A 27,151-nucleotide genomic window follows, 5' to 3' on the forward strand; every position below is an offset into this window, starting at 1 on the left:
TGGATCGTCTGCAGGTTGTGCAAAACGCTGCAGCAAGGCTTTTGACAAAATCTTCTAAGTATTCACATGTGACACCATTGTTATCTCAGCTACACTGGCTTCCTGTGGAATTTAGAGTCCATTTCAAGATCCTGGTCTTGACATTTAGAGTCTTGCATGAACTAGTACCAGTCTACATCTCTGAACTGCTACAGCCCTATGTCCCTAGCAGGTCCCTGAGGTCATCGGATCAAGGCTTACTTGCTATAAAAAAGACTAAGATGAGAACTAAGGATGATAGAGCTTTTGCCACTGTGGCCCCTAGGTTGTGGAACTCTCTCCCCCAAACCTTAAGAACTGTGGACTCAGCAGTTGTTTTAAAAAAAAACAACTCAAAACTCACCTTTTTAAAACTGCTTTTGATTAATTTTTGCATGTTTTATATTGTCTGTTTTACCTTTTATTATTTATTATCTTATGTGCAGCACTTCGTGACTCTGTCTAGAAAGGTGCTATATAAATAAAATTGTATTATTTTGGAAAAAAGCTGTAACATATGGAGCAAGTGCTGGGAATTCATTCTGGATGTATGCATATTTTTAACTGGAATTTTTGTAGGCCAGGCTGAGGAGTAACCAAAAATAATGTAACAAAAAAATGCCCCAAATAATTATTTTTTATGAGTAAGAACACCAGTACTGAAGACAAGAAAAACTGATATCTTCTAAAACCTTCTAAAAGAGGACAGGACCTCTCAGCAGTCTAATAGTCTTATCCGATCCATAATACATTTTCTTGAGGCAACATATGAAGCCACTGAGAATGTGTAGGAGGAGCAGCTTCCTTTCACTGTACTTGCATTGCCTTTTGCTGCATTTAGCTGTGCATCTGCAACCCCAAACAGAGCCTGAAATAGTTTCAAATACTAAAGCACCGTTCAGTTCCCATGCCTTCTGTGTGAAATCAGAGCTGTACACAGTACACAAGTAAAACCCACAGTTTGACTTGTTTATTGCTGTAATGACCAATTACAGCAATAAGCTGAAATAATCACCTTTTCAGTTTCATACTTTACTTGAGCTCAGTTTCTAAACTAATTTAAAATAAATGCCCACATACACATACAACAGTAAACCAAACAAATTTGGACTGGCAGGACTGAATGACAGCTTCTCATCCAGCAGTCACAACAGTTCATTTCTCACAGTTTTGTATCTTTTTTTAACATGCTGCTAAAATGTGTAAGAGAGCTAAACATCAGGGAACAACACTCAAGCCACAGGTGAAAATCTTAGGGTTGAACACCGTCATCGATCACTTCAGCGATATTTCTACAGTAACTGTGTTTAATTCAGTCGCAGCCCATCCCCGTCAGGGTGTGCAGCATTATTGCTGTGATGTTTACAGGATAAAGGTGATAAGGGGGTGAGTACACAGCGTAGGCAGCTGGGGAAGTCTACCAGTGGTTCCACTCGGGGGTGTGAAGTGGTGCAACCCTTTTTTTCCACTCTCTTCTTTCAGTTCCTACGGGTTCACCCTTTAGTTCCATTACTGCTCACCGCACATCTCCTCACCACCTACAAATCAACATGTGTATTCGGGGAATTCAAAACATTGTGTGGTAACTCTTTCTTAAGAGTTACATGTCTTGATCAAGAGATTACTAATGTTGTGTTTGTGGTTAGCTTTACTTAAAATAGTCATTTCTCAGTAATTCTAGAGAAGTATAAAACCCTACAAAGACATTTTAAGGATAATCCACGTCCCGCATAAGACTTTAAATACTTTTGTTCTCTAATGACTCATTTTATTTGATTATTACCTGTGGATCTGATGGTGATCTGATAAAAAAAAAAGAGCACTAAGAAACACAATTAATTTACCAACATTTTAAAAGGTTTACAGCTGCACTTTCATTTTGACATAAGACACATTCTTGGGTTATAATTGACACAAAATCTGTCCTTCAGATTTCTGTAACATTTCCCAAACACACAAGAGTTTACTTTGAGAACTGGTATTCTGGCATAGTTGAATCCTTTTTGTGTTCATCCTTTTCATGTCATACTTTAATTGTGCTCTGTAATTATCATTAATTATATTTATCACTTTTTCACAGGCGAATCCAAACTTTGCCTCAGCTGGATTCCTGTAATATTCTCGCCATCAAGCTATGGCTTGCAGCTCCATCATAACAATTGGCTCAGTCAATGTCATTTGAGAAGCAACTTTTTACCTGTAATTTAATAACACCTGAAACCTTATGGTTAGAACAGAGGACAAGAGGTTTAATTGCCTGCCTATCAACTTTGAATTACTGTCAGAGTTTGTTTTTTCAATTCTCAAGTGATACTTGCAAACATGACACAAGAAGACAAGTCTAGCAGCAGAGATACTCAGAATACATTTATCTGACCAGGGTCTTAACCTCTTACTCATACATCCACACAAATACAAAACTGTACTAAGTGTGGTTCAGCCCACCCTCTGGATATTACAGCTTGCTTTCAGGCTGATTATGGTTAATCTGTCTAGCTGATGAAAGGTGGTTCTCCAACTGCCTCATATTGGCAACGGTTGCCTTTTTCTGTTTACGTAGTCTCCATCTCTAAGATAACCAAATCCCAGTTCTTTTGGATTTTGTGCAGCAGGGCCTGTATCCACATACCCACGAGACCAAATGTGGGTACCTCCTAACTTAGCCTAAAAAATTCCAGCATAGTTCTCTTGCACAAGTGAAAAGACTCTGAGCAGGGAAGGGGCTAAAACTCTAACCTCAGCGGCAAGGCCCAATAGCCCAATCACATGCTAATAGTTATAGTCTGTTCTCTTTACTGACCTCGCCTGTACCTCACCTCTCGCACTGTTGTAGATGGGATAGGCTCCTGCGCACCCTCAACCCTGATAAGGATAAGCGGACCCAGATGGATGGATGGATGACTTACCATCTTATATTAACGGGGGAATGGTTTAGTTTTTATCGATATTGACAACACTAAGAAGATTATGTCTATACTTCACAAGGAGCAACTCGCTTTTTGGGGAAGCTTCAAGAATATAGGCCCAAATTTTTGAGCTTATTGGAATGATATAAATTTGAATGCTGTGAGAAAGGTAATCATTTTGAATTAAAAAAGGCAAACTTTCATATATTATATATGAATTACATCAAAAGTTAAATATTTCAAACATTTTGTTTAAATTTTGCTTATAGTGGGTTCCAGGGCAACAAAATCTGAGATGTGACAGTTTTCCTGAAGACACCTGTGTGTAGTTACTCATGATGCGCTGGCACCAGCAGTGGCGGTCCTAGCCTGTTCGGTGCCCTGGGCGAACACCCCCTCTGCACCCCCTTTTCTACTCTGGAATAATCTTGTCAATTTTCTTGATATTTATTTATAATCACCTCTGTTAATCCTTGATATTTAGAACTGATTATATATTAGTATAATATATACATATATATATATATATATATATATATATATATATATATATATATATATATATATATATATATATACATATATGTACATGTATGTTTCAGGATACATGACCTGCCATGACATCTGCTTACCTGTATCTTTTGCTCTTTTCTCCTCCTCTTCCTTTCTCTTTTTTCTAAACTGAGCACCTGATGGCTTTGAACTTTTCTTGTCCATCTTCCATTGGTTTTAATTTTGCACTCCAGTATGAACAATCACCCCCCAACCCGAGGATCACCACAACATAACCTAATAGACCTACACCTTAGTTCACAGAATCACTTTGTCTAGGGTTTATTTCTGGGATTTCGCACAACCCAGGATTCAAATCATGAATACATAATGGACTTGGATTTACAATATTATAAATGAAATGTGCTCTGTTTGGAAGCAGCAGGGCCCCCCTCCCCTTTCGATGGGTTGTGTGTGAGACTTTAAATCATCAAATATAAATTTTAAATTGTTATTGATCCCTTCACCTCTAGTCCTAAAGTGTATATTTTTTTTCTTACTCTTCTTATATTTATTGTTTGTTTACTTGCACTGTTGTAACTGGAGCCTCGTCTCTCTATATACTGGACTGTATGTAGCGGAGATGACAGTAAAGTTTACTTTGACTTCAGCAGCAAGCAGGAGCACCGAGGGCTCTCGCGCTCACTTTTCGCGTATGGAATTTTAAAAAAACAGCGGTGCAAATTATAAGTCTGTATTATAATGTCTGTTGTTTTCGTGTTTGGTTTGTTTTTATTTAGTTTTATTTTGCGAGTTGGTTATTAGATGCTGCTCCAGCCAGCCAGAGAATCCCCCGCCGCCCCGCCCTCTCCTCCCTGTGCCGCAAGCAGCAGGCGCACTTCGCAAACGAGGGCGCCCTTACTCCCAGCAAATGGGCGATAGAAAACTGATCGGTGCCTATGACATTCCCAATATGCGCTGGCATGACGTCGGGCAGCATGAGTACGAGTAAATGGGCGTGATGCCGCCCCCCACCACGATGCCGCCCCGGGCAACTGCCCGTATCAAAAACCGCTACTGGGCACCAGCCTCAGTCCACTCCTTGTAAAGTTCACCAAATTTCTTGAATCAACTTTTAACGATCTTTTCAAAGCTGCGGTCATCCGTGATGATTGGGCAATTTATCCTACCACATTGTTCCCTTTCAGTCAACTTTCCGTTAAAATCCTTTGACCTTCTGTGACTTAACCTTCTTATGGAGGGAGTCAGTGACCACCAGGTAGAAATCTTCCCCATGACAGTTAACTAGACAGAGCACTCAGTACTCATCTCGTTTGAAGAATTTTTACTCAAACACCGTTAGCACTGTTGTCTCTGAGGTTTGAATCAACGTCTGGCCGGGATCTTCCTGTGTGGAGCTTGCATGTTTTCCCTGTGTCTTCGTGGGTTCTCTCTGGGTTCCTCCCACAGACTTGCACTTGGATTAACTGGTGATCATCATCAAAGTAAAAACAAGGAAATATTTGAAAGATTTCATGTGTAATGAATGTAGAACATATGGATGTTTACCTTTTAAAAATTAAATTACAATAATAAGTTTACTATTCTAACTTTGTGAGATGTACTAGTAGAATGATTTAGAATTTTATGGCCTACTTATAGCCCCATTAAAACAGATCATACATAAACCAGAGTTTTAGTTTTGTATTTTTTCACATTCATTTTGACTTTTAAACTTTCCTATTCAGTTTAGCTTCAGTCAGTTTCCAGAGTGGGTTTGTTTGTTTCAGTTTAGTTCTGATTGTTTGAAAATGTTTAGTTTTGGTTTAATTGTGTTAGTTTTAGTCTTTTTATTATTATACAGAGGGTATATGTGGGAGCAAAAGATTCACTCACAGTCATCACAAACATCCCAAGTCTCAATAAACATGTGCATAAAAGCCTCATCAGGAAGTCAACAGTCTTTTTAAATGTCTGGCTTTTATTGTGAACTCAAACAATTTTTCACACTAATTTTAGTTTAGTTAGCTATAATAAGCTTGCCCTACATTTTCGTGCCTTTTTGCAGGAAACCCAAACACATATAAAAGGCTGCAGCCAGGGTTAGAAGCAGGAACCTTCTTGTGGTGCAGCGCTAACCACAGCAACGCCATGCAGTTTTGTGTGGGGACAAATTTTAGTTTGTGGTAGCCACCTGTCCAGTTACAAACAAACCTCGTGGTACATCAACAGGTCTAAAATCAGCTTACCGTCATGACGTTTTTATTTCAGCATTTGCTTTGATCCTTTCATCTTCTTTTCATTAGTAACCTATATTAACCTAAGACCACAATGATAATACCTCAAATCTTCCCCTTGCGGGCTTTTAATTGATGGCAACTGAGTGGCATTTTGAGCTACGGTGTGACCCCAGATCTAGGAGGTGGGTGGAGGGAGACACCAGTGAATTCCCTCAGCAGTCTGATTACACCACCCAGCAATTTTCCATGTTGACATTTTCTAAATGTAAAAGACCGCACAGTCAGAAAGTTGAAGGTTGGATATTAATCATCTACCACTTTTGTTCTAAAAAATGTGTGGGGTTCAAGGAAAGGAAGTAAACAACACTTATTCGGTGACATCTGTCACGGCATTCAAATGAAGTGAAAGAAGTGATCAAATAAAAACCTCGTTACAGTGAACTTTTAATGCACATATAAAAAACATTTCTTAGTGCCGATCTAGACGACGTGACAAAAACCTGATAATCACCCGACTAGTTCCCTAAAAGTCAAGATCAAGTGATTTAAGAGGAAGTTTAAGATGATGAATATTCAGACATTTCATGATGATCACAGTTCAGTGGCTGTGGTCCAAATACATATATATATCTCATTCGTCCTCTGTTCTCCCTCATCTGTATCTACTCTTCTCCTTGTCCTTGGACCTCTTGGGAGAGCGACTGCGGCTCCTGTCCCTGTGGCCTTTATCGTGCCCCTCTTTCCCATGTTTGACCCGGGACTTGCTGTGCTTGTGGTCCCTGTCTCTGGAGCGAGATCGTGAGCGTGAACGCTGGCGGCCTCCCTTTCTGTCCCGCCTGCCCTCCTCACTGTCCTGGAAAAGAAGGAGAGGCAGAGTATGTTCAGTAAAGCAGCTCGTCTTTAAGTCCATAAAGAGAAAGCTACAAAAAATGTTCTCTTCTCTCGTTTGGTTACTAGTATTTAATATATTTTCATCAGTACACAATTGTAGGATTTGCATACGTATGGAACAATAAGCTCTATTATTACCCGGTTTCCAGCGTGTTGCACAAAGCATCCTGAGGGTGGTTTGCAGCCTTAATGCTGCTAGGCTAGCAATCAGCTCATAAACTGTTTCAGTTTCAGGAGATTCTGAAGGCGTGTGTCATGCAGGAAATAAATTTGCAGTAACTGAAAATGACGTCAGTCAACCAAGAGTTATGTTCAACTTGTAAGCCTGAGAACAAGGATCAGTCAAAAGGATTGACACAAGATAAGACCTGACAGATAACGCACAGGAACAAATTTCATGTTTCGCTTTTACAAGGTAAAAGTTGCTACTTTCCCCTCGGACCCATGGCATCTCTGGGAAATGAGTGTTTCTCAGGCACTCGGGAAAATATTTTCCAAGAATCTTATTTTGTCTTTGTTTCTCAGGTAGTGCTGGATTTATTCATGCACGAGCCGTTTTTGTTTATCCAAAGTTCAGACATAACAGGAAAATGCAGGTTTCTCTCAAATAAGGTAAACGACTAATTATTTACTGTCGGTGGGCAGGAAGTCCTGCAAGGACTCCTTCTGATCCAGAAAAATCCCTTTAATATGACCTTTAAGTTAACCTTTTACATACACTGAGGCTATTTATGACATGACTGAAAGATCCACATATTGTCTGACACTATTATACATTAGACACAAGTTCAAGAGCCAAAAAAATTGCAAGTCATGCTGTAAAAATGTATATTTACAACATGACTGATCAATGTCACGTTACAAAAACAACAGTGTATTTCTTTTCTTTTAAAAATGACCATAAATGTTTGAGTGTTAGTATTTACTGCTATGCTTAAACATGAGTAGAGCAGTTACACAAATGCAATGATATAAATGATATAAATATTGCAATGAATTCTGTCCTGACTGTTTTCACTCCACATCCAAAGTTGTAAAAAAATAAAAACAACCAATTTATTCCATTCTTTTCCCTGTGGAGGTGTTGATACACTGGGCTCTTTTCTAGGCAAAAGAGCCTAGAAAGGAAGATCTTAGGAGAATAATTAAAAGTAAATACTGACTGGACAAATGTATAATTAACCAAAGAAACAAGGAAACACATCACATGATAAGCTGGGGCTATCTTGACATCTGATACCATCTGTGAAAAACATGCTGACTATTAAATTCCATATGATGCAGCTGAACATGTGAGACACATGTTTTTGTGGAGTCATTGCAGAAATGAGAACAAACGGTTTTTAACACAATCAACAGACTGTCCACAATGTGCTGGGCTACACACTGACAGATGGTTTTAATGGAAACGAGGAAATTCCAGATATCAAAGGTCAGTGTGTAAACAATGGAGTCGATCACTTCATAACCTAATTAGGCAGCCAGCCAGGTAACTCCTCGCCTGTAAACACAGACGCTGTAAAACACACTCAGGGACGGTTGTAACTGACATCACCTAACGAGGCAGATTTCTGTCAAACATTTATATTCAACTGTGTGTGTTGTGTGTATAGACCTAGACTAAATAGGGCTCAGTGATGCACTGTGATTGCAGCTCTGTATATCAAAAGGAAATAACTCAGTGAACACAGTATAATTATTTCAGACCCTAAATCAGGGATGTCCAACTCCAGGCCTCAAGGGTTGGCGTCCTGCAGGTGTGTTGTCCCTGGGTCAACACACCTGAATCAAATGATTAGTTCATTATCAGGCCTCTGGAGAACGTCAAGACATGTTGAGGAGGTAAATTAGCCATTTAAATAAACTGTATTGGTTCAAGGACGCATTTAAAACCTACAGGACCTTGAGGCCTGGAGTTGGACACCGCTGATCCAAATAATCCATACTGGTTCAGTCTTTTGCCAGTGAACTGTAATGATCTTTGACCTTTAACATGTTATCTGAGGCTCGTATAATGAGATGTACCTCTTGTGTTTTTTACAGTTTCTCAGAGGTCCAATCTCTGAATCACTGACAACTGTCTTTTCCACTTGTGAATAATCCATCTTATTGTCCATGGTGGAATTCAAATTGTTGGGAATGACCTTATAACCTTTCCCAGACTGGCTTCTCTAAAACCTTCACCGATATCTTTCCTCTGTGGTGCGGTGATAACACTCTCTTGAACAGTTCAGTCCCACACACAACCAAAACCTCTGCTGTTACAGAGGTGCTCGAATCGTCTGATCATCAGTTAAACAAGTGCAACACATTTTCAGGACCTGACTGCTGCTTACTCTCTTACACATCTCCTTCATTGTTATTATGTTAGCTGGATGTGACATGGGCAGTAGAGCTTGTGATTACAAGCTTCTAAACCATTTAGAAGACTTTTCTAAATATTAATATATTTACTGTGTATAACAATATAGACTGACTATTTATAATCCATGTAGCCCACCTTTTCTATAAGTAGAAATCAACTTATTGGAGGTACTTTGGTTGAGTGAGTGGGAGATGTGCAACTATTTTCTTGATCAATTACTTTCATCACTGATATATCAGAGTGTCTGTTTTCTTTTTGAAAAAGTCAGAACCTGTACCAGGTTAAAGCAGTTATATGTGCACAAGAAATAACATGATAATAACTGTATGTTAATTAAAACGATCCAGTTAGTCTTTAATAAAGGTGAAGTGTCACCTCATGTAGAGGCACGCATCTGCCTCTGCCTCCGTTTCATGGTAATATTCTTTTACTACTCCAAGTGTTATCAGCACAAGTACTGATGATAACTCTTGGAACACGTAATACCTTCATCTGCTGTGTGAAATTTATATTTCTATAATGATACAAAATACAGCAGCTAGTATGACTAACTCTCTCGGTTTGATTCTGAAATGAGCACCTGCCTGACTGGAAGTGATACTTTGATACTAGCATATTTTTATTAAACAGCACGACACCTATAAGGGCACTGCACGTGGACAAACTGTGCTGTCACTAAAGGGAACTAAATATTAGAATAGTTTACCCGTGGCAATAAAGGAGCACTCCACATACTGTTAAAAGCTTATCCTAAACATTGGCAAACCACATCTGTGACCACTTTTAACTCATTTGTGTCTATTCATGCTTTTTGTTTTTGCCATATATCTCTATGGTTTTTTGTTTATTATAAAGTTTAATGCAACCTGCTCCGAGACTGCAGTTGTAAATGAGCAGTTTTCCGATGATCTGACATGATTACACTTTATGTGTTTGGTATACTGATGTTCATTACCATGTGTTACCCTGTTAAATAAGTGGAAAAATGGAGTGTCTTCTGACCTTTGACACCAACAAGGCATTTTTACACAGACAACTGCATATCAGTGTATATGTCTCGATGCATGCTCAGTCATCCAGATAAGTAAATCTCAAAAGGTTGCTTCTGTGATCAATGTATACTCTCCGTTTTTTTGGAACATTCTCAGTAAACCCAAGAGACTATTTTGTGGAAACATCCCAGTAGACCAGCAGTTTCTGAAATACTCAGACCAGCCCATTTGCCATATTCAAAGTCACTTTAACAATTCCCATTCTAATGCTCAGTTTGAACTTCAGTAGGTCATCTTGTTAATGTCTAAATGCATTAAGTTGCTGTTGTGTGATTTGAACATAATTAAATAACACAAAGATAAACATTTGTGTTACTGGACAGTTAAAAGGCGTACCTAATGAAGTGGCTCGCATGTCTTTAGGTGCATCACTAACAGAATTAGAAACATTTCTAAAACAATTCTTACTGATCAGCGAGCAAAGAAAAAAAATGTTATGTCATGTCATGGACTGACTATTACCTTGCGCTTTTTGGACTTCCTGCTGTCCTCATCATCTGAATGATGATGGTGCCTCTTCTCTTTATGTTTCTTCTCAGAGTGCCGATGACTCGGTGCCTCCTCTTCTTCCTCGATTATCAGGTTGTACTTGGAACTTTTACCTGAGTTATGGAAATCTCCAGGAAGTTGAGACAGTCAGTTCTGAAAGCTCTGCCAACTCAAACCAGGAAAAGAAAAGGAAAAAAGAAAAAAAGCACACAGCAGCTGGCATGTACTGCAGAATGATATGTTGTGGCACGAAGTGGAAAAACTGGAAAACTCAATCCCAGCCTATTGACGCACAAGGATACTCTTGTTTTGGCTTCACCTGATCCTTGAGAGCCAGTTTGGATCGATTCTCTACATCCTTCTCATAAGCTTTGAAGTCGTCTTTAGTGTATTTCCCCCCTAGGAAACGGAGAAAGCAGTGAAGGTCACAGCTAATGAAAAGGTGTGGTAATACAAAGGGAGAACAACACCACTAATGACAGAAACTTTGGTGTAACTGGTGCACTTTAAACAACATAAACTAACATGCAAACCACAAAGCCTTCAGCTTCATTACCTTTCCCTTTCCATTTGATCTTTGCAACTGATTGACTGAAGTCTACATGAATGCGTCTGTCGTCAATGAGCACGTTGTCCATTTTGAAGTAAGCTTTCTCACAGTCTTCTTGCTGTGGAGAAAAAAAACCCCCACAGTAAATCTAAGGAGCTTGGAAAGAAAAGCGTCTGGACTTCTTTAAGTTGCTTGAAGACATTTCACCTCTCATCCGAGAAGCTTCTTCAGTTAAAAACAAACAAACAAAAAAAAAACTGGTAGTAAAGCTGCTCGATAATGGTAAAAGTTGTAGTCCTGATTACTTTGCTCAACATTATAATCTAGGTTACATAACATAGCACTTTATATAGCCTCTGTAGAAATTATCCACACCCTCACTTATCTTAACTGCACTACTGTATAGCTCTGTGTAAATAATCATTCTGTACATTCGATAATCTTTAATCCTACAACTGTTTACAACTTGCATAGTTCCCATTTCTGTATAGCTGTATATCTCAGATTTCTGTAAAGTTATTTATTTCATATTCTGTATAGTTTTTCATATTTATATCCTGTTCATAGCCTGTACATAGCTTGTACTCACTACAGCCTGTACATACTTATAGTTATAGAATATTCACAACATACTTCATACCGTGTACATTATAAAATACCATAATAGACCCATTTCTGTAATATACTTACATATCTATATTATTGCTAATATATATTGTAATATATCTATATCACTAAAGCACTTCTGGATGGATGCAAACTGCATTTCGTTGCCCTGTACCTGTGCATGTGCAATGACAATAAAGTTGAATTCTATTCTATTCTATAACACACATTAAACTGAAGACCCCCTCCCACCAGGACGTTTGCATGTGCAGACCAAATGGCAACGTCTACCAGCACCAAAGTGACAAAAACTGTAGTTCCTCTTATGGCCTCTTGAGGCTAACTTCAAAAGCAAGTTATTCTCCACAGACTGCAGTAATGCTATTTGGTACAAAAATCATCTTGGCTTATAGACAGTTTTCAGTTTCATAACAGCTTTGCAGTGGGCGTTTCTGTAGGAATTAAGCCACCTCTGCTAATTCTGAACTCGTCTTCTCCAGTGTGTTTGTGCTGTTGTAGCATTATTAATGAATTTATCTGACAAAGCAATACATCTCATTGGGTGATTCAAGTGGTATAAAAGGTTTGTGGTTCAGTTTTGGTGACTGAACTTTTAGTATTTTATATTGTGTGCACTGAATGTAAACAGACACCCTAATATATAGATGCCACTTGATAACCAAGCTAGCTAGCGTAAGCTGTTAATACGTTTTGGCCTAAATATGGAAACGTCTGGCTCCAAAATACATGCAAGAGCAAACCACTAATGCTAAAGCTTCAATATGAATAGTCCAAAAACACCTGTGCATGTCGTTGACAGTCATGCAGGAATTAATGCGTCATCAATCATGTGAAACAAGAATCAAGATCGAGTTTTGATAAAACGTTAAGTTACTGGAAACTGAAACCAAAAGACAGCAGTAATCTGTTATATTTATGATATTTTCAGCTTTTAAAAAGCAAAAATCTGCTTTTCCAAAAATAAGAAAAGAAAAAACAGATGTTCTCAACATTAATGAACTAAGCAAACAGTAAGAAACCCTCTAAACAACAGCAAGGTTTTCCAATAAGAACCATTATCAGTGCCTACTATCAGATATCCGAGAAGAAGAAAAGATTTTGAGGAGAATTTGACATTAAGTGTCAAACTCCTTAAATAAGAATGATAGGCAAAGGTATCCTCCCTACTGACAGAGATTACATGGCACGAAACCTCTCTGCTAATCATAAGGGAAAAACCCTTGGCTGGGACTCACACCATGTAGCACTACCAATGAATATTTAAACTTTCATTAATCAGAAATCAAGAATTAGGGAACATATACATGGACATCAGCTGAACAACTGAAGTAAACAACACAGACCTGCATTTGGTTTTTTTGCTTTTATAAAAACATTTTTTGGTTCTAACCTTTAAGCCATTTTATATTTGTATAAATTAATGGTAACAGTACAGTATAAGTTACATACATTAGCAATAACAGCTGGGGTGTCAAATTGAATTACAGATCACAACAGGGCCCAGACGTAGTACTGTATGTAATTTGCTAACATGCTTGAATCAAGAAGCATCCTGGATTTCTATTGCTGCATATCCCATTATGTCTTCTTACATATAAGCTGATCCACATAAAGGTCTCGACAGCTGGTGATAAACTTCCCAGTAAATTATAAATAAAATACAATTTAGTGTTTCCTGTCTATTAAGATCCGCATACTTTTGCACGTTTTACAGATGAGCCAAACATTTCCCTGCTGCTTAAACCTAACAAAGGATAGATTTAGGCCTGGAATAGTTCATTAACCAGAGAAGCGGTATTAACGGCAGAGCTCACAATTCAACTCTGCTCCAGTGAGTGCAGACCTGAAGACCTGTTTGGAAATATTTTGTTGTAATGAATTTACTGGTGATAAAAAAAAAACAGGATAAAACGGTAAAAGTAAAAAAAAAAATATTCTACCCAAGTAGTGTGGGCTCAAGTCTCTTAATATAGTTAGATAAAGACCTAACAATATTAGAAAGAAACCTCAATAATCACACAAGCAAGCACTTGGTGACAGTGGGAAGAAAAATATCACTTTTAACAGGAAGAAACCATCCCACTGAGTGAACGTCAGAGGAACCCTACTGATCGTTTGATCATTATTTACACTGAGGTAGATAACTGCTGTTCCATATTTTTATAACAGAGCTCGCTCAAAGTTTCAAATATACATTTGATGTAATTTAACATAATTCTTTTGTTTGTTTCATTTGCAATCTATATGCTCGTAGATCTTTTTAAAGACGCGCTTATGTTGCAATATATGTGACTCTACAATTAGATAAGCACTGCCTTGCATTGTTTTGCCCTCTTGTGGACGAATGCTAACCCAAATAATTTGAACCTGTTTTGTTTTTTTAAATGAAACATGATTGAAACACCTCTGAAAGCTCCAGCGGTGTGCATGCAGGTGTTGGGATGTTCTGAGGCCAAGTGCACTCAATCAATAATTCACCATAGTCAGTGAAAAAACTAATAGTCCACGATTGTGTTCTTCGTTATCTTCTGATGGTGTAGATTTACGAGTTTACCACAGGGAGTTGCCCTTTTAATAGTTATAAGTCATTACCAGTCATAACCTGGGGCAAATTCCACAAAATCAAAGTTTTATGGTTTTTATTTTCACAATGTATAGCAGGCTGACAGCACCTTCATGATAAACACAGTCTTATATCGTGGGTTTAGTTCTCACTTCTCTATGATACAGACTCCACGGCATGACAACAACATGTCACTATAAGAACATGACTGATTTCCATTACTCCTGACCAGGGTTTTCCCATCTATCACTTTCACTAAATTTATTGTATTTACTCTACTGATACTGATAGATATGCTTCCCCAATCTGCACATATGTATCACACAAAGGACAGTGAAACATGGAAGACTGTTAAAGATATACTGGTTGTGTCATGCAAACTGAAATGCCAAATGTGTACACACAAACATGTCATTAGGGACATGTTAATCAGTAAGCTAACCAGGCTAACCGTGCCCTGGCTCAAGCTCATGACACCAAAACAGATCATCACGATATCTCTAAAAACTATAAATAGAGTAAACATAATGCACTGATTATATTATTATTATAGAGGAAAAAAGTGTTTCCTTAAATCTAGAACTTTTTCTTTAAACTGTCATCACTGCAGTATACACACACTTACCTTTTCAAACTCTATAAAAGCATAACAGAGGGAGTCTCCAGTTTTCCAGTCTCTGATGATCTCACAGCTACACAGAACAAAGGATTATTTGAAGAAGACAATATAGAACCAAGGCAAAATATAATAAATAGAAATAACTGGAAAACAAGATACTTTGTAGTACTTGGAGTGAAGCGTCACCTTTTTATGCATCCAAAGCGAGAAAAAATGATTTCCAGGTCCTCATCTGTGGTCACTGGGTTCAGCTTGCACACAAACAGCACGTTTTCTGGAGGCTTCACATCTGCATCAGGGAGGTCGCCCACCTGGATGGATTTACAACAGAAGAGCTTGAGTATTTATTTTTTGCATCTTCTTACACGCAAACTCTCTCACACACACACTTCAACATAAAGCTGAGAGCAGGTTTCCTTATCTTACCATCTCCAACAGGATAGCCTGAGTCTTGGCCTCTTTCTCCTTCAGCTTCTCCTCCAGTTCCTCGGCTCCTTTCCCATCTGCATCATCGACCACTTCATCTGCACCGATACGGCCACTCTGCACAGCCATGGCAGAAGCATTTACTTACGGTACTGTACAGAAGTCATGCTAATTTCTTTCGATTTTGCTTCCAAGGTGCCAGACCTAATTTTTAAAGTGGTTTTTGAGCAATAGTTCTCCTGGCTTTCTGACGATTGTTCAAAGTGTTTTTTGCATATTGGCTGCTTCTTTTACTGCAGTGTGTACAAGTACTACTTCTACACAATTCAGAAAGCATGTGCTTACAGCCATCTGTAAAACATGGCAAAGGCTCTGTCATGGTTTGGGGTTAAGTTTCAGCCAGTGGTGTTGGGGATCTTGTCAAAACTGATCAAATTATGAACGCAACAAAGTATCGTTCGATTCTGAAAAACCATCTGGAAACGATCTGACTGGCAACAGCTTAATTTTTCAGCATTACAATGATGTCAAACTCACTGCCATTGCAGTCGAAGCATACCTAGATAGAAAAACACACAACAGAACACTATCAGTCACGGATTGGACTCCGCAGGGCAATGTGGGGTCATCTTGACAGAGAAGGCAGCCAACATCCAAAACAGAGCATTGAATGTCCATCAAGATCAATATTCTTTTAAACAACTTTAACAAGCAAGCTGCCTAAGAAAGTTCAGGATGTGTTAAAGAAGGTGTTTGACTTTTAAGCTTGTTAAAATTAGAATCGCAAATATGAGATAGATATCTTTTTTATCTTAGCTTTATGATCTTGCTATGAACATCTATCTAATTGAAGCTGCGGCCCTATACTCACATCCAGCTGCTCCTTGGTGGGTTCAGGCGATCGATCAGGCACCGGTAGGTCAGGAGGGTCATCGAACGGGTCGTCCAGGATCACTGTGTGGTTTATCCTACAGCAAAATGTAATAATAATAATAATAATAATGATGATAATAATAATAATATGCCCTGAGGTTTTTTTTTATTAAAGTGATAATGAACGCAGCATTAACATTATTCCTCAAGTTGATAAAACAAGTGCAATACAGTTTGTCTTGACTCGCCTGATATCTTGGAATGGGACAAAATCCTTGTCAACAAAGGCCTCATTGATTTTGTTCAGGACGTCCATGCCCTCAGTCACTTCCCCAAACACTGTATGAACTCCATCCAGATAGTCTAGGTTCTCGCCAGTGGTAATTAGAAACTAGGAAGAAACATACCTCTAGATATAGTATCTCATGTTAAACAATCTTGCAAAATATTATTTAAAATGTATTTATAATATATATTACATACAGATCTATGATTTCTGTATGAATGTTGAATATGTTTATAGATCATCTAATCTGGTCTAACCAACAGGGGATGAATAATAATGTATTTTTTCTGTGGTTACTGGTCTGAAAGCACTCAACACTGGGTGCTCATCTCATTCACCTGAGAGCCGTGCTGATCATTTCCATTGTTCACCATGGACACCGTCCCCTTCTTCTTGTGTTTAATGCGTGGCATTTTCTCCAGATCAAAAAAGCGTGCCTGGTCCCCATACAGTTTGCTAATAAGACACAATGGAGAGCATCTTTATTTTTTGTCCAACATCCTCAATCTGCTGCCCTCTTAAAAGACGGATAAGACTCACCTATACACAGATTCTCCTCCACGACCTGTGCCAGTAGGATCTCCAGCCTGCATGATGAAGTCTCTCTGGAAAGAAGATGAAGAAAAAGACAGAAAAAGTGCAAAATCTTCATTAGAGTCTGAAAAAATATGGAGAAGATTTCAGTAGAAACTTTTAACATCTGTAAAGTCTACATACGATTAAATATATGAATAAAAATTGGCAGGCGACACCCAAAGGCAAACGCCCAGTGGTCCAGCAGCATTAAAACCCTGACAATGGGTTTCCTTTACGCAGTGGCAGCACAACTAAATCAAGAAGAAGCTAAAATAACGGATGCCTGAATGAAATACTCTAACTGACAAACTGCTGCATGTGTCAATTTGATAGGTTTCTTTTAGACTTTGCTGCAGGCTGACAGCAGCAACTTTGTCTCTTTATAGCGGCAATACCTGGAGTACGCACAGGTGACTCTCAACGGAATGAGAAATGAAATTACTCCAGTTATTTTAAAACTTTAGCTACTACATTTTTCTCATTTAATTTTACAATATCAATACAAATCTAATATGAAATTATACTCTGACGTTCAGGCTTCCAGTGATCCATCCATCTACTGCTTACTGGGGTTGCATGGGCAGCAGAGAAACCCAGACCTCCCACTCCTCGGCCACTAACTCCAGCTCATCCAAGGGAACAGTGAGGTTTTCTCAAACCCGCCAAGATATGATCTCTCTAGTACAGGGGTGTCAAATATACGATCTGGCTTTCGAAAATGTGAAGAGGGGCATAAATTGTGGACTTTTAACTGTATTTTTCCTGCTTACAAAGACCTTCCCCATGGCCATTCATGCTACACCAAAGTAACTAACTGGCAGTTAGACATTTAAATGACAGAAAAGTTCTTGTTTTATTCATTATCTGCTATAGAAAGTAATTACAGGAGAGCCTCGTTAATGAGCTACCAGAACCTTGTTTTCTGTAATTTCACAGAAAAAAAAAATCTTCAATTTACAAGAACAACATTTGTTTATCATGTAGAAAAACTGAGACGTACTGCACGCACGACCATGCAGGTGCTAGACAAGTGTAACTAGTAAACTGTTTGGGAGTATTTAGAGACTTGTCCTGCTGATAAAGGTGAGCCATGGAACATGGATAAAGTTCTGAGGACTATCTGTCTCAAGAAAGTTGTGGCTAACAAGTAAGGAGGTACTAAAAGGAAATTAAAATCTAGACTAATCAACAAGTCTGAACGCATGGGAACAAACTTAGCAGTAGAAACACCAACCTTCCTTTCTTGCACGGTAACGTCTACATGCTGGTTTGCCATTATGGCAACAATGCAGTTTCAATTGAATTTGAATTCTGCCATATTAACTTGTTACTGGGTCCAAATGCAACACCACTTACACCCAACTTCCGCTATTACTACATACCGTATTCTGGGTTGCTTGAGGTTTCCCAAAGAAAACCAAATTTGAACCATTCACTATCACATAAAGTTTATACAGGACATTTCGCTTTACCTGCACATTGTGGATGAGGCAGTAGTTGTAGTATTTTATCTTGCATAACTTCAGAAAGTTTAAGCAAGCTGGAAAAAGAGCACAGAGTCCAAGTTAAGCCAAAGTAATTATAATTAACTAAGTCTTTATTAACAGAGTATTTATAGCAACACGATGTATGGGTACCTTTGCACAACACCGGCTAATGTTAACTAAAACGAATATGAAGCAAACATGCTAACGACGGTAGCTAGCAACCATTAATTCTGTAGTTTAACATCCCAGTGAGTGACTCAACCAGCAGCCGCTTACAGAAATTAGCTACCACCAAGAGTAAGAATTTTTGTAGTCTTACTTTTAGGCCTTTCGTCTGTAAACAAATCGATCACAATATCGCCCAGACTCGTTTCAAGGAGCACCGCCATGCTGACGTTCCTCTTCTCGCGAGAAGAAAATCTGCGCCTGCGCAGTACATTTGCGTGCTCAATGTTTTTGTTTTAGCTGTCCTGCTGCTGTTGCTGCTGGGAAGTGAACTCAAAATGGAAATGACGTGGTCGACAGTTTGTGTTCTATTACTTCTTTTTGTCTCAGCAACTCGCACAGAGTCGTCGAATAGACAACTGAATACGGTAAGAGCCACGGAGGCAGCAAATATATGGAGCTAACTTGATCATCATAGCATTAGCTTACTGAGAGTCCAGGGCCCTATTCCGGAAAGCAGGTTTAGCCAACAACTGAGGCTAAACCTGATGAGTGGAAATTCCCAAGTTTTTTTTTCTCCCAGAAAGAGAGTTAACGTAATCTCAGCCTCGGATACCTTGGAAACACTTTGTGAACTTACCTTGCTCACTAGCAAGTTTTAGTCAACCAAGTCGTCCTTCCACAGACTCCTCCCTTCCTGCAGCACCTGAACACATTTTTCAGTTTCCTCATCCAAATAGCACATAGCAGAGCGAATTAATTTACAGAATTTTACATTTTACAAACACAGAAATCCTATTTACACGTTAGTTTACTGTTTTATGTACCCAGCATGAGTGCTTTTATAATCACTTAGTCGTCAACAACTGATACAGCGATTACGCGGATTTATTATCAACTCAGAATAAACTCTAAAGGCTAGTCTCCATCTTTCTAACTCTTGACTATTTCCCTGTAATAAAAAGGTTGACCGTTTTAATCAAATCTTTAGACACAGAACACGCTGATCAGTGATCAACCATATTTGTGTAATCGGTCACACTGATGGAAAAATGCCTGTCATAGTTGAGATCTTGGTGATGTGAATATGTGAGTGAAGAGAAGGCTGAAATGGTTTTGGTATTTTAAGAACTAAACCGATTTTAAAGTGACTTTTTAAAACGAGGCTGTAGAAAGTCTAACTATAATCTGATTACACATCATGTTGAAATGTGTTCACGGACTGAAATTCAGTCATTAAATGATATTAAAAAACATCCCACTGTCAACATCAGCAAACAGGTCTGCCTTGGAGTCAACTCGCACAGTGCACAAGGATCACAGATTCAGACTGGATCAAATCTGTATCCAATTCAGATCCAGCCATTTTCCATCTCATTCTGTCTGGACCTGCTTTGGATCAGTTCATAGTGGCTTATTTTGTCCCAAATCCCACAATGCAAGTAAAATGTCTAATTCAGAATATAAAGAGCTCTTTAAAAACTTTGGCATATCTTATAACATGTTTGTCTTTAATGGTTAAAGTTTACATTCATAACAGATTTGAAAATTTGTCCTGCATTTTTCAAGTTGCATTCAAAACAGGTGCAACATGAACCCAATTAACTGTAACATGTCTGCTATGGCTGCAAGAGAGACATCACTTGTTAGTGAAAGCAAATATTAGTTCACATTATAAAGGGTTAAACTGGGGAACACTAAAAGGTTTTTTTGCAAATCTCATTAAGAAATGTTTTTTCATGGGAGAAATGATAAAATCCTCCATTCAATTTTTTAAGGTGGTTACAGCCGTTAAGTACAAATATAAAACAGTGATTAACTCTCTGTAACTCTTTATTTACTTGTTGCCATAGTGAACCTGCTTCCTGGAATAGAGCACAGCTACATGTACTGTAAATTACAAGCATTGCAGTGTTAAACCTAATCCTTTCGTTTTTAATTACTGACCACCGTAGGAAAACATCCTAATCAATGTGACAGCGGGGACACTGGCAGACACACAGCTGCAAGACTCTAACAACTTACAGGTACTCGGTGTAAACTACTCAGTAACCGAAGGTTTGTTTTCTGTAAGTATGAACTGCGACAATTAGTCGCCTTTTTGTTTTGTCTATTTTTTTTTTTTCTTTTTTCAGATAAATTTAAACATATCAGTGAGTGAAGAGCAGGTGCTGGTCAATGACGTCCCAGTGGAGCTGTCGGGGGTCACTAGGTTCAACTGCCAAGCGCTTCTCTGTGAGTTTTTCACACATTTATTCAAACCACTGTGGTTTTAATCAGGGGAAAGCACTTATCTCAGCTGGAAGAAAATATACTGTTCAAATGTTAGAAATGTAAATATTATTGTCAGTGTAAATTCAGTAGAGTTCAGTATTGTTTAATCAATCATGATTTCAAATGTATATCAGATTAGAGTAGTTTATTCTTATGCTTTTCCTCATTGTTTTTGTTTAAAAAAAAAGAAAAGAAAAACCACATGGTGGTTAATCACATTAAATAAAAGTGGTCTGAAACACTTTGAGAATGAACCAAGGGGCAAGCTCTATATAAGACAAATACAGATTATTTTGGTATTTGGTTAACTGTGAGTCATGCTGTGATAGTCTAGTTAAATTCAATAAGAAAAATATGGATCTGGAAATGAACACAAGTCCACTTTAAAGTCAATTAACATTACAGTGATTGGAAAAGTCAGTGATAATGGACTTTTAGACAATCATAAATCACTAATGGTTTTTTAATGGACTACCCAACAGACAAACAGGTGCCTGGGTTCCACATTATGTTTCCTAATGTGAGTTTATCATTTTAAAAATGCCAAGTGATCAATAGGAAGACATTTTCCCATTAAGTAAGCATAGCTGAAAACCGTACTGCTGATTAAAGAAGCAATACATTTGAGCAGTTGAAGCAACAACTGAAAAAGCCTAAGTCTTCAGCTGGCAGCTTCATTAAAGTGTAACCATAAAACAGGAGAGATCAGAGACTGGCCAATAAATGATGAAGATTCAGACATACAAATGAGCACAGACAGTGGGAAATGTGGCCTGTTCTGTTGAAGCTGCCAGTTGGAGCCCATGAAGTAAAAATTCTTATATTCTTGCTCAGTTGTGCACAAGGTCCTCCCACCAGTCTTTTAGAGACTGGTTAGACCCAACTCCAGTTCTTGTTTTCAAGGGAAGTCTGTGGATTTCTTGACAGTGACATTTCAACCTCTAATTCCTCTAATTCTGCTACATTTTGTTTGTTTTTCTTAGTGGACAGTGTTAATGGGAGCAGTGAGTTTGAGTCTGGGGACATAGTGTCCACTGTTACCCGGGTGATGGTGAGCCAGAACAGGCTATACAGTGACTCAGAGGAGGTGGTGGCTCTTCAGGTCTTCAGTGAAGTGATAGAGATGGATGGCAAAGAGGTAAACACTAATTGTACAGCTCTCTGACAGAATCTCACAGTTTGTTTGTTTTTTTTAATGTTAAGAATAACTCTGGAGTAAATATGACTGAAATTATCATGTGGGGACAAGCCTCTGTGGCTTTAAAGAGGTGGTGATTGCTTATACTAAACATGGCCAGAGTTTAAAGCTGATGCTCTTAAAAACTTGCTTTCACATTCAAAAATCCAAAGTGAAATAGTTTATGTTCATGTAGCAACAGGAAATAGTGTTTCCTCATTTCCCCAGTACAGCCAAATCGGATGGACATAGCTTCCAGGTCTGAAATGTGAACCATATGTGGAAATCCCAAAAGTTGATTCTGTTCATGTGGACGTAGCGTTTTCAGTGGGAGAAATGTTTTTTCACTCATCCAAGTGACTCCTTCAGTCTCAGCTGAACGCAGGTTTCCCCGACCTTATAAACAGTACATTTGCACAGTGACTGAAAGTAGCACCACTGAATGAACAATGGGCCCTGATATGGTTCTTTCTAACGGCCAGCAGGGGGCGGCAATTGTGGTGGCTAAAAGAAGTTTATAAAAGTCTCTCGAAAAATGTCCCTCGCTCTATGACCTCATTAAACACTTTGCCGACGATTATGATGCCAGTCATTAGTTTTGAGTCTTAGAGGATGCAACTTAGTGTTTATGTTGTAAATTATGGTCCCCTTTAACATGCACAAAAAGCAAACAAGCCAGACTTAGCTTCTTTTTTATGGGGGCGGGGAGTTCGCTTGTGATTGACAGATCACTTTAGAATGAGCAGTCAGCCTTGCTTTAACTGTGAAATCTGGATAATGGTGACAACATGGCTTTTTTTGACCCTATGCGACCCATATCCGATCACGGTTTGACAGTGTGAACAGCACAAATCCGATATTTTCAAATCCGATCTGGGTCACTTTCGCATGTGGTACTGAATCTGATACATATCTGATGTTTTAGAAAGCGACTGCTGTTTGAATGGTCATGTCGCATTAAATCCGTCTTCTACATCACTGACACAAGACAGACGCCAATTAACAGCGCTAAAGAAGACATCGCGAACGCTTGCTGGCCATCCAGTGAAACTGTTTGGAAGGCAGCGTTGGAGAAACATGAACATTTTATTTGTACTGTATAATCTGCAGATTCTGACAGAAATCTGCAACTATCCATTGAAGCACCACTCCTCTCTAAAACAGCAATAAGGATAATTATTAGGCCATATCTAAATAACAAAATAACTTTATAACTTAAAGAAAAATTGGGAAACATAAAGTCCAAAACAAGTCTTTATATTAAGGGCCATCAGTCAAACAATACTGTTTGGTCTGGGTCTAAACAGTGCGTTGTGTGTGACGTCTTCTTTTGCACATGCGGGCCGCTTTGAGGGTTCACACTAGAGCGCGTTTGCTGTCACATTTTATTTGTAGTGTGAACAAGCGGACAAAAAATTCGGATTTGATCAAAAAATCAAATCCTTAATTGAGCATTAAGACCTGCAGTGTGAACGTAGCCATTGTGTACTGCATTCTAGAATTTGACTTGCCATTCAAGTCAAATTCCAAATGCATTGTGGGATGCGCCTTTTGAGTCTGATGACTCATACATAAAATATGCATCAAAGAGGCAGCTTAAGTATGTTTATTTTAAAAAGTTGTTGCATTTTCCTTTTTGTTTTTTTTTGTGTGTGTTATTCAGGTTCAGCAGCCTGACATGTGTGAGGTGAAAATACTGATGAGCCCAGACTTCCAGAAGCTGGCGCAGTTTACCAACATCTACCCCATTGGACACAGTGATATCTTTAGGGTTCCCAGAGAAAATGATGTGGTTGTCACAGATCCACCAAATTCTAGAAAAGGTTTGCTTTTTGTGTCCTAATTGTCAGTAAACTACTCATTAGCTGTCCAGTTTAGAATATTGGCTATTAATTAATATTTAATATTTTTCCTCCTGCACTTTTCAAATCAGATGAAGAGCAGCTGATCTCTCAGACCACAAGCCAGTATCCTCTGAAGCACACAGAGACCACCCGGGAAGAGATTGCATCCCCTGGAAAACTCCCAGAGACCCCCCTGCGTATGGATCCTGACCTCCTGTATGATGTCAGATATGATGATGAACTTGATTACACTTACCCGAGCCAGCCTGATCAGAATCAAATGGAAACTCCACCCAAGGAACTTATTTCTTCTTACTCTGTAAGTGCAAGTCTGCAGTAAGATCACACTCATTCCAAACAATACAGTCTGCTCCACAAGGAGTTTCATAGGGTCGGACTGAGGATAAACCAAGGCCAGTATAAAATATTGTAAATTACACAAAGCTACTCTTTGGAGTCACAGAGTAAAAACAGGGAGCCAGAGTCTCTACTATTAGGAAGATTAAAGTGAAAGATCTGGAAAAAATGTCAAAGTTTGTAGTTATTTTATGTTATCAGGAGAAAATATTGAATAATATTTCCATCACAAACTACACAAAGTTAGCTATACAAAAAGAAATCCTGCAATCCAGCAGTTAAAAGCACATCATTTCCTCAATTTTGACACTTCTAGTCTTCACAAAGTGAGCACATTGTTTGAAAATTTCTTCCACAATAATTAACAATGTCTCCCCAGGCCATGTGTCAGTGGGTAGAGCAAGCCAGGGAGCGTCTGCGGCGCTTCTGTTCCGAATCCCTGCCTCTCTTCTTCCTGGTCATGTGGGTGGTCGTGATCGGCGTGGTCGGATCAGCCGTCATCGTCAAGATCTTAGATGTGTTTTTCCCAATTTGTGAACATAAGTGAGTTTGTTGCATAGATACAAGATGAATGTAGCTGTTGTCACCTATTGGTTTCTTTACTCTTTGGCTGCCGCCATATTTGTTTTCTGGAGGTTGGAGTCACCATATTTAGATGAAAGGGTGGCGTGCTGAGTTGCTAAAGAATGCAAGCTTGGTTAGGAAGCATTCATATTCATGTGCAGACATGCATATTGCTAACAGTTTAATGTAATGCTAGAATTTCACTCACCAGAAGAGAAGAGCAAACTTCTTGAACTGCCTCCTAACTTTAAACTTTCAAATTATTGAGTTGCAGAAAAATTCCTGGCAGATGAGGCTGGTTCTGCTGAGTGTTTTTTCTTCCCCCTTTTGCCAAAGCGCTTGTTCATAGGGGTCATATGATTGTTGGGGTTTTCTGTTGTAGGATCTTTACCTTATAATACAAAGCGCCTTGAGGCAACTGTGATTGTGCACGCTATATAAATAAAATTCAACTGAATTTTTGGTGCTGACCTCAAGTGGTCATTAGAGGAACTACAGTTCTTTTTGCATCGCCTTCATTTTTGGGACCCAGAGGTTGGGTCCCAAAAATTTTGACACCCCCCCGTGATTACTTCCAACAAACTTTATTTTCTGTTTTACAGGCGCATTTTTAATGTAAACTCTGTCCCTGTGATGCCAGAGGATGAGAAGCACAATCTCCTGGAGAACATAGAAGTAGAAGCAGAGGAAGAAGAGAAGAAGCCTTGAATGAGGATCATCTTGACCGGCTCCTCCAGTTTGTTCCTATTTGTTGTTTAACCTGCGGTTTCGCATGGCCCGGTTTTGTTCTGATCTGTGAATCACCACAGCTTTTCCTGTCACTTTTCTTTTTCATGGTCTTCGTGAATCTTTTCATCAGCCAACATAAGCTCATTTAATGTTAGCTTATACGAGTCCCTCAGAATGGAGAGTAAAGTGAGAGATTTATGGTGCTGAATGTCATGATGCAATGAGATTAAAGTATGGAAGGCTTACGGTTACCTCACCAGCATCTGCTTTCAGCACATCATGCAGAGAATCTGCAACAGTGACCACTTTTGCTTTACCCACACCCAAAACATGTTTAGCTGTAATGCAGTTAACAAAAACAATGTCCAAGATTCAAGGGATTATCAGATGAGCTGAAGCTCTGTTTTTTGAGAAACACTTCGTTTTTGTTGTTTTTTTTAAGTCATTTTAGCTGAAGGTCAAAGGAAAAGACTGATACCGCTCTCCAGCTGCTGGTCTTGTTTAGATTTCTTTAAAGACTGAAAACGAGGGCAAATGAGCTTTCATGCTGCCAAAATCTTTCTACAAGCAACCCTTCCTAACTGGCACCCATGTTGGCAGTGCTTTAGGAAGGTGTTTTGAAGCTCCCATCTAAATGAATGGTAAGACCCTCCCAATATTATTTATAATGTCCATCAGGACAAAAACTGGAAAAGGCCTTTTTGGTAATAACATGACATAAAATAAACATAAAATAACAGCTCTTATATAAACTCAAACCATTCAAAGTTTACTCTCTTTCCTTTGCTTCGGTAAAACTAACTGTTAGCTGCAAGGCTAACATGATCAACCCAGTTTCCTGATGGCAGAGCTGTGCAGACACAGTGTATAGGGCATAAATACAAATGATTACATTAACATAAGTCATTGAAATTTCACCACCAGGGAGCAGTGTTTTATCAGTGGGTGTTTAGAAATGTTTTTGAATGTAAGCTTCTTTACTTCTATTTGGTAATTCTATTTCTGCCATATCCCTGATTCCGCAAGTAGCTTTGCTTTTCCCGGTATGATATTGTTGATAAGAATGTGCTCCTAATGACTTGCCTGGTTGGCTCACTGCACCATCTTGTGGTACAAATTGTTATTACACAAAAGTATAACCTTTAGCCTTTGTATCAGATCTGCTCCAAAGCTCAAGACCAAAGCAGTTTGATATGGTCTACATCCTCAGAACTGTTACTAAATGGACCATTTATCCTGTTTAGTTCAAGTTTACGTATCACTAAAAGTTTGCAGTGCAGAATAAAAAGCTAGATGCTGTGGGGTTAACTTATAAATATGGACAAACTGAGAATTTTAGAACCAGATCCAAACACTTCAGAGTTCCCTTAAAAAAAAAAAACTTTGTGTATGTAGCAGTTCTTTACAGATCACACATTTGTTTGCTATATATATATATATATATATATATATATATATATATATATATATATATATATAAATTTTTTTTTTTCCAAAATCATTCACCTACAGCTGAAAAAAATGAAGACAGCTCTAAATGCATTAAATGTATTTAAAAGTAAACAGAGGCAAAGACACTTG

General features: G+C 38.6%; 2 protein-coding genes across 2 annotated transcripts; one reads left to right on the forward strand and one right to left on the reverse strand.

The window, feature by feature from the left end:
* Nucleotides 1-6,082: 6,082 nt before the first annotated feature.
* Nucleotides 6,083-18,879, reverse strand: ppil4 (peptidylprolyl isomerase (cyclophilin)-like 4). Its single transcript, XM_040028121.1, has 13 exons — nucleotides 18,780-18,879; nucleotides 18,446-18,513; nucleotides 16,938-17,002; nucleotides 16,736-16,853; nucleotides 16,360-16,502; nucleotides 16,110-16,206; nucleotides 15,239-15,355; nucleotides 14,999-15,123; nucleotides 14,819-14,885; nucleotides 11,010-11,121; nucleotides 10,756-10,852; nucleotides 10,427-10,559; nucleotides 6,083-6,509 (listed from the first exon to the last, which is right to left on the reverse strand). The coding sequence occupies exons 1-13, from the start codon at nucleotides 18,847-18,849 to the stop codon at nucleotides 6,309-6,311; spliced, it is 1,413 nt and encodes a 470-aa protein (XP_039884055.1). The 5' UTR covers nucleotides 18,850-18,879; the 3' UTR covers nucleotides 6,083-6,308.
* A 55-nt stretch (nucleotides 18,880-18,934) lies between these two features.
* ginm1 (glycoprotein integral membrane 1) lies at nucleotides 18,935-26,698 on the forward strand. The gene is made up of 8 exons (XM_040028133.1): nucleotides 18,935-19,053; nucleotides 20,581-20,652; nucleotides 20,761-20,860; nucleotides 21,883-22,037; nucleotides 23,740-23,899; nucleotides 24,010-24,239; nucleotides 24,657-24,820; nucleotides 25,444-26,698. Exons 1-8 carry the CDS (start codon nucleotides 18,964-18,966, stop codon nucleotides 25,547-25,549), a joined length of 1,077 nt encoding a protein of 358 aa, XP_039884067.1. The 5' UTR covers nucleotides 18,935-18,963; the 3' UTR covers nucleotides 25,550-26,698.
* The last annotated feature ends 453 nt before the right edge of the window (nucleotides 26,699-27,151 follow it).

This window comes from Simochromis diagramma, unplaced genomic scaffold, assembly GCF_900408965.1.
Source record: "Simochromis diagramma unplaced genomic scaffold, fSimDia1.1 OVJJ01000746.1, whole genome shotgun sequence".
Lineage (NCBI taxonomy): Eukaryota > Metazoa > Chordata > Actinopteri > Cichliformes > Cichlidae > Simochromis > Simochromis diagramma.

What these genes read in the sequence shown, in the direction of transcription:
- ppil4 (XM_040028121.1), bottom strand. Translation starts at nt 18,849, where the DNA reads ATGGCGGTGCTCCTTGAAACGAGTCTGGGCGATATTGTGATCGATTTG. An exon ending in GGAGGAGAATCTGTGTATAG is followed by an intron (nt 16,854 to 16,937) that starts GTGAGTCTTATC and finishes GTGTCTTATTAG; the next exon opens with CAAACTGTATGGGGACCAGG. An exon ending in GATCAAATGGAAAGGGAAAG is followed by an intron (nt 10,853 to 11,009) that starts GTAATGAAGCTG and finishes TCCGTTTCCTAG; the next exon opens with GGGGGAAATACACTAAAGAC.
- ginm1 (XM_040028133.1), top strand. Translation starts at nt 18,964, where the DNA reads ATGGAAATGACGTGGTCGACAGTTTGTGTTCTATTACTTCTTTTTGTC. An exon ending in CGAATAGACAACTGAATACG is followed by an intron (nt 19,054 to 20,580) that starts GTAAGAGCCACG and finishes TGACCACCGTAG; the next exon opens with GAAAACATCCTAATCAATGT. An exon ending in TAGAGATGGATGGCAAAGAG is followed by an intron (nt 22,038 to 23,739) that starts GTAAACACTAAT and finishes TGTGTTATTCAG; the next exon opens with GTTCAGCAGCCTGACATGTG.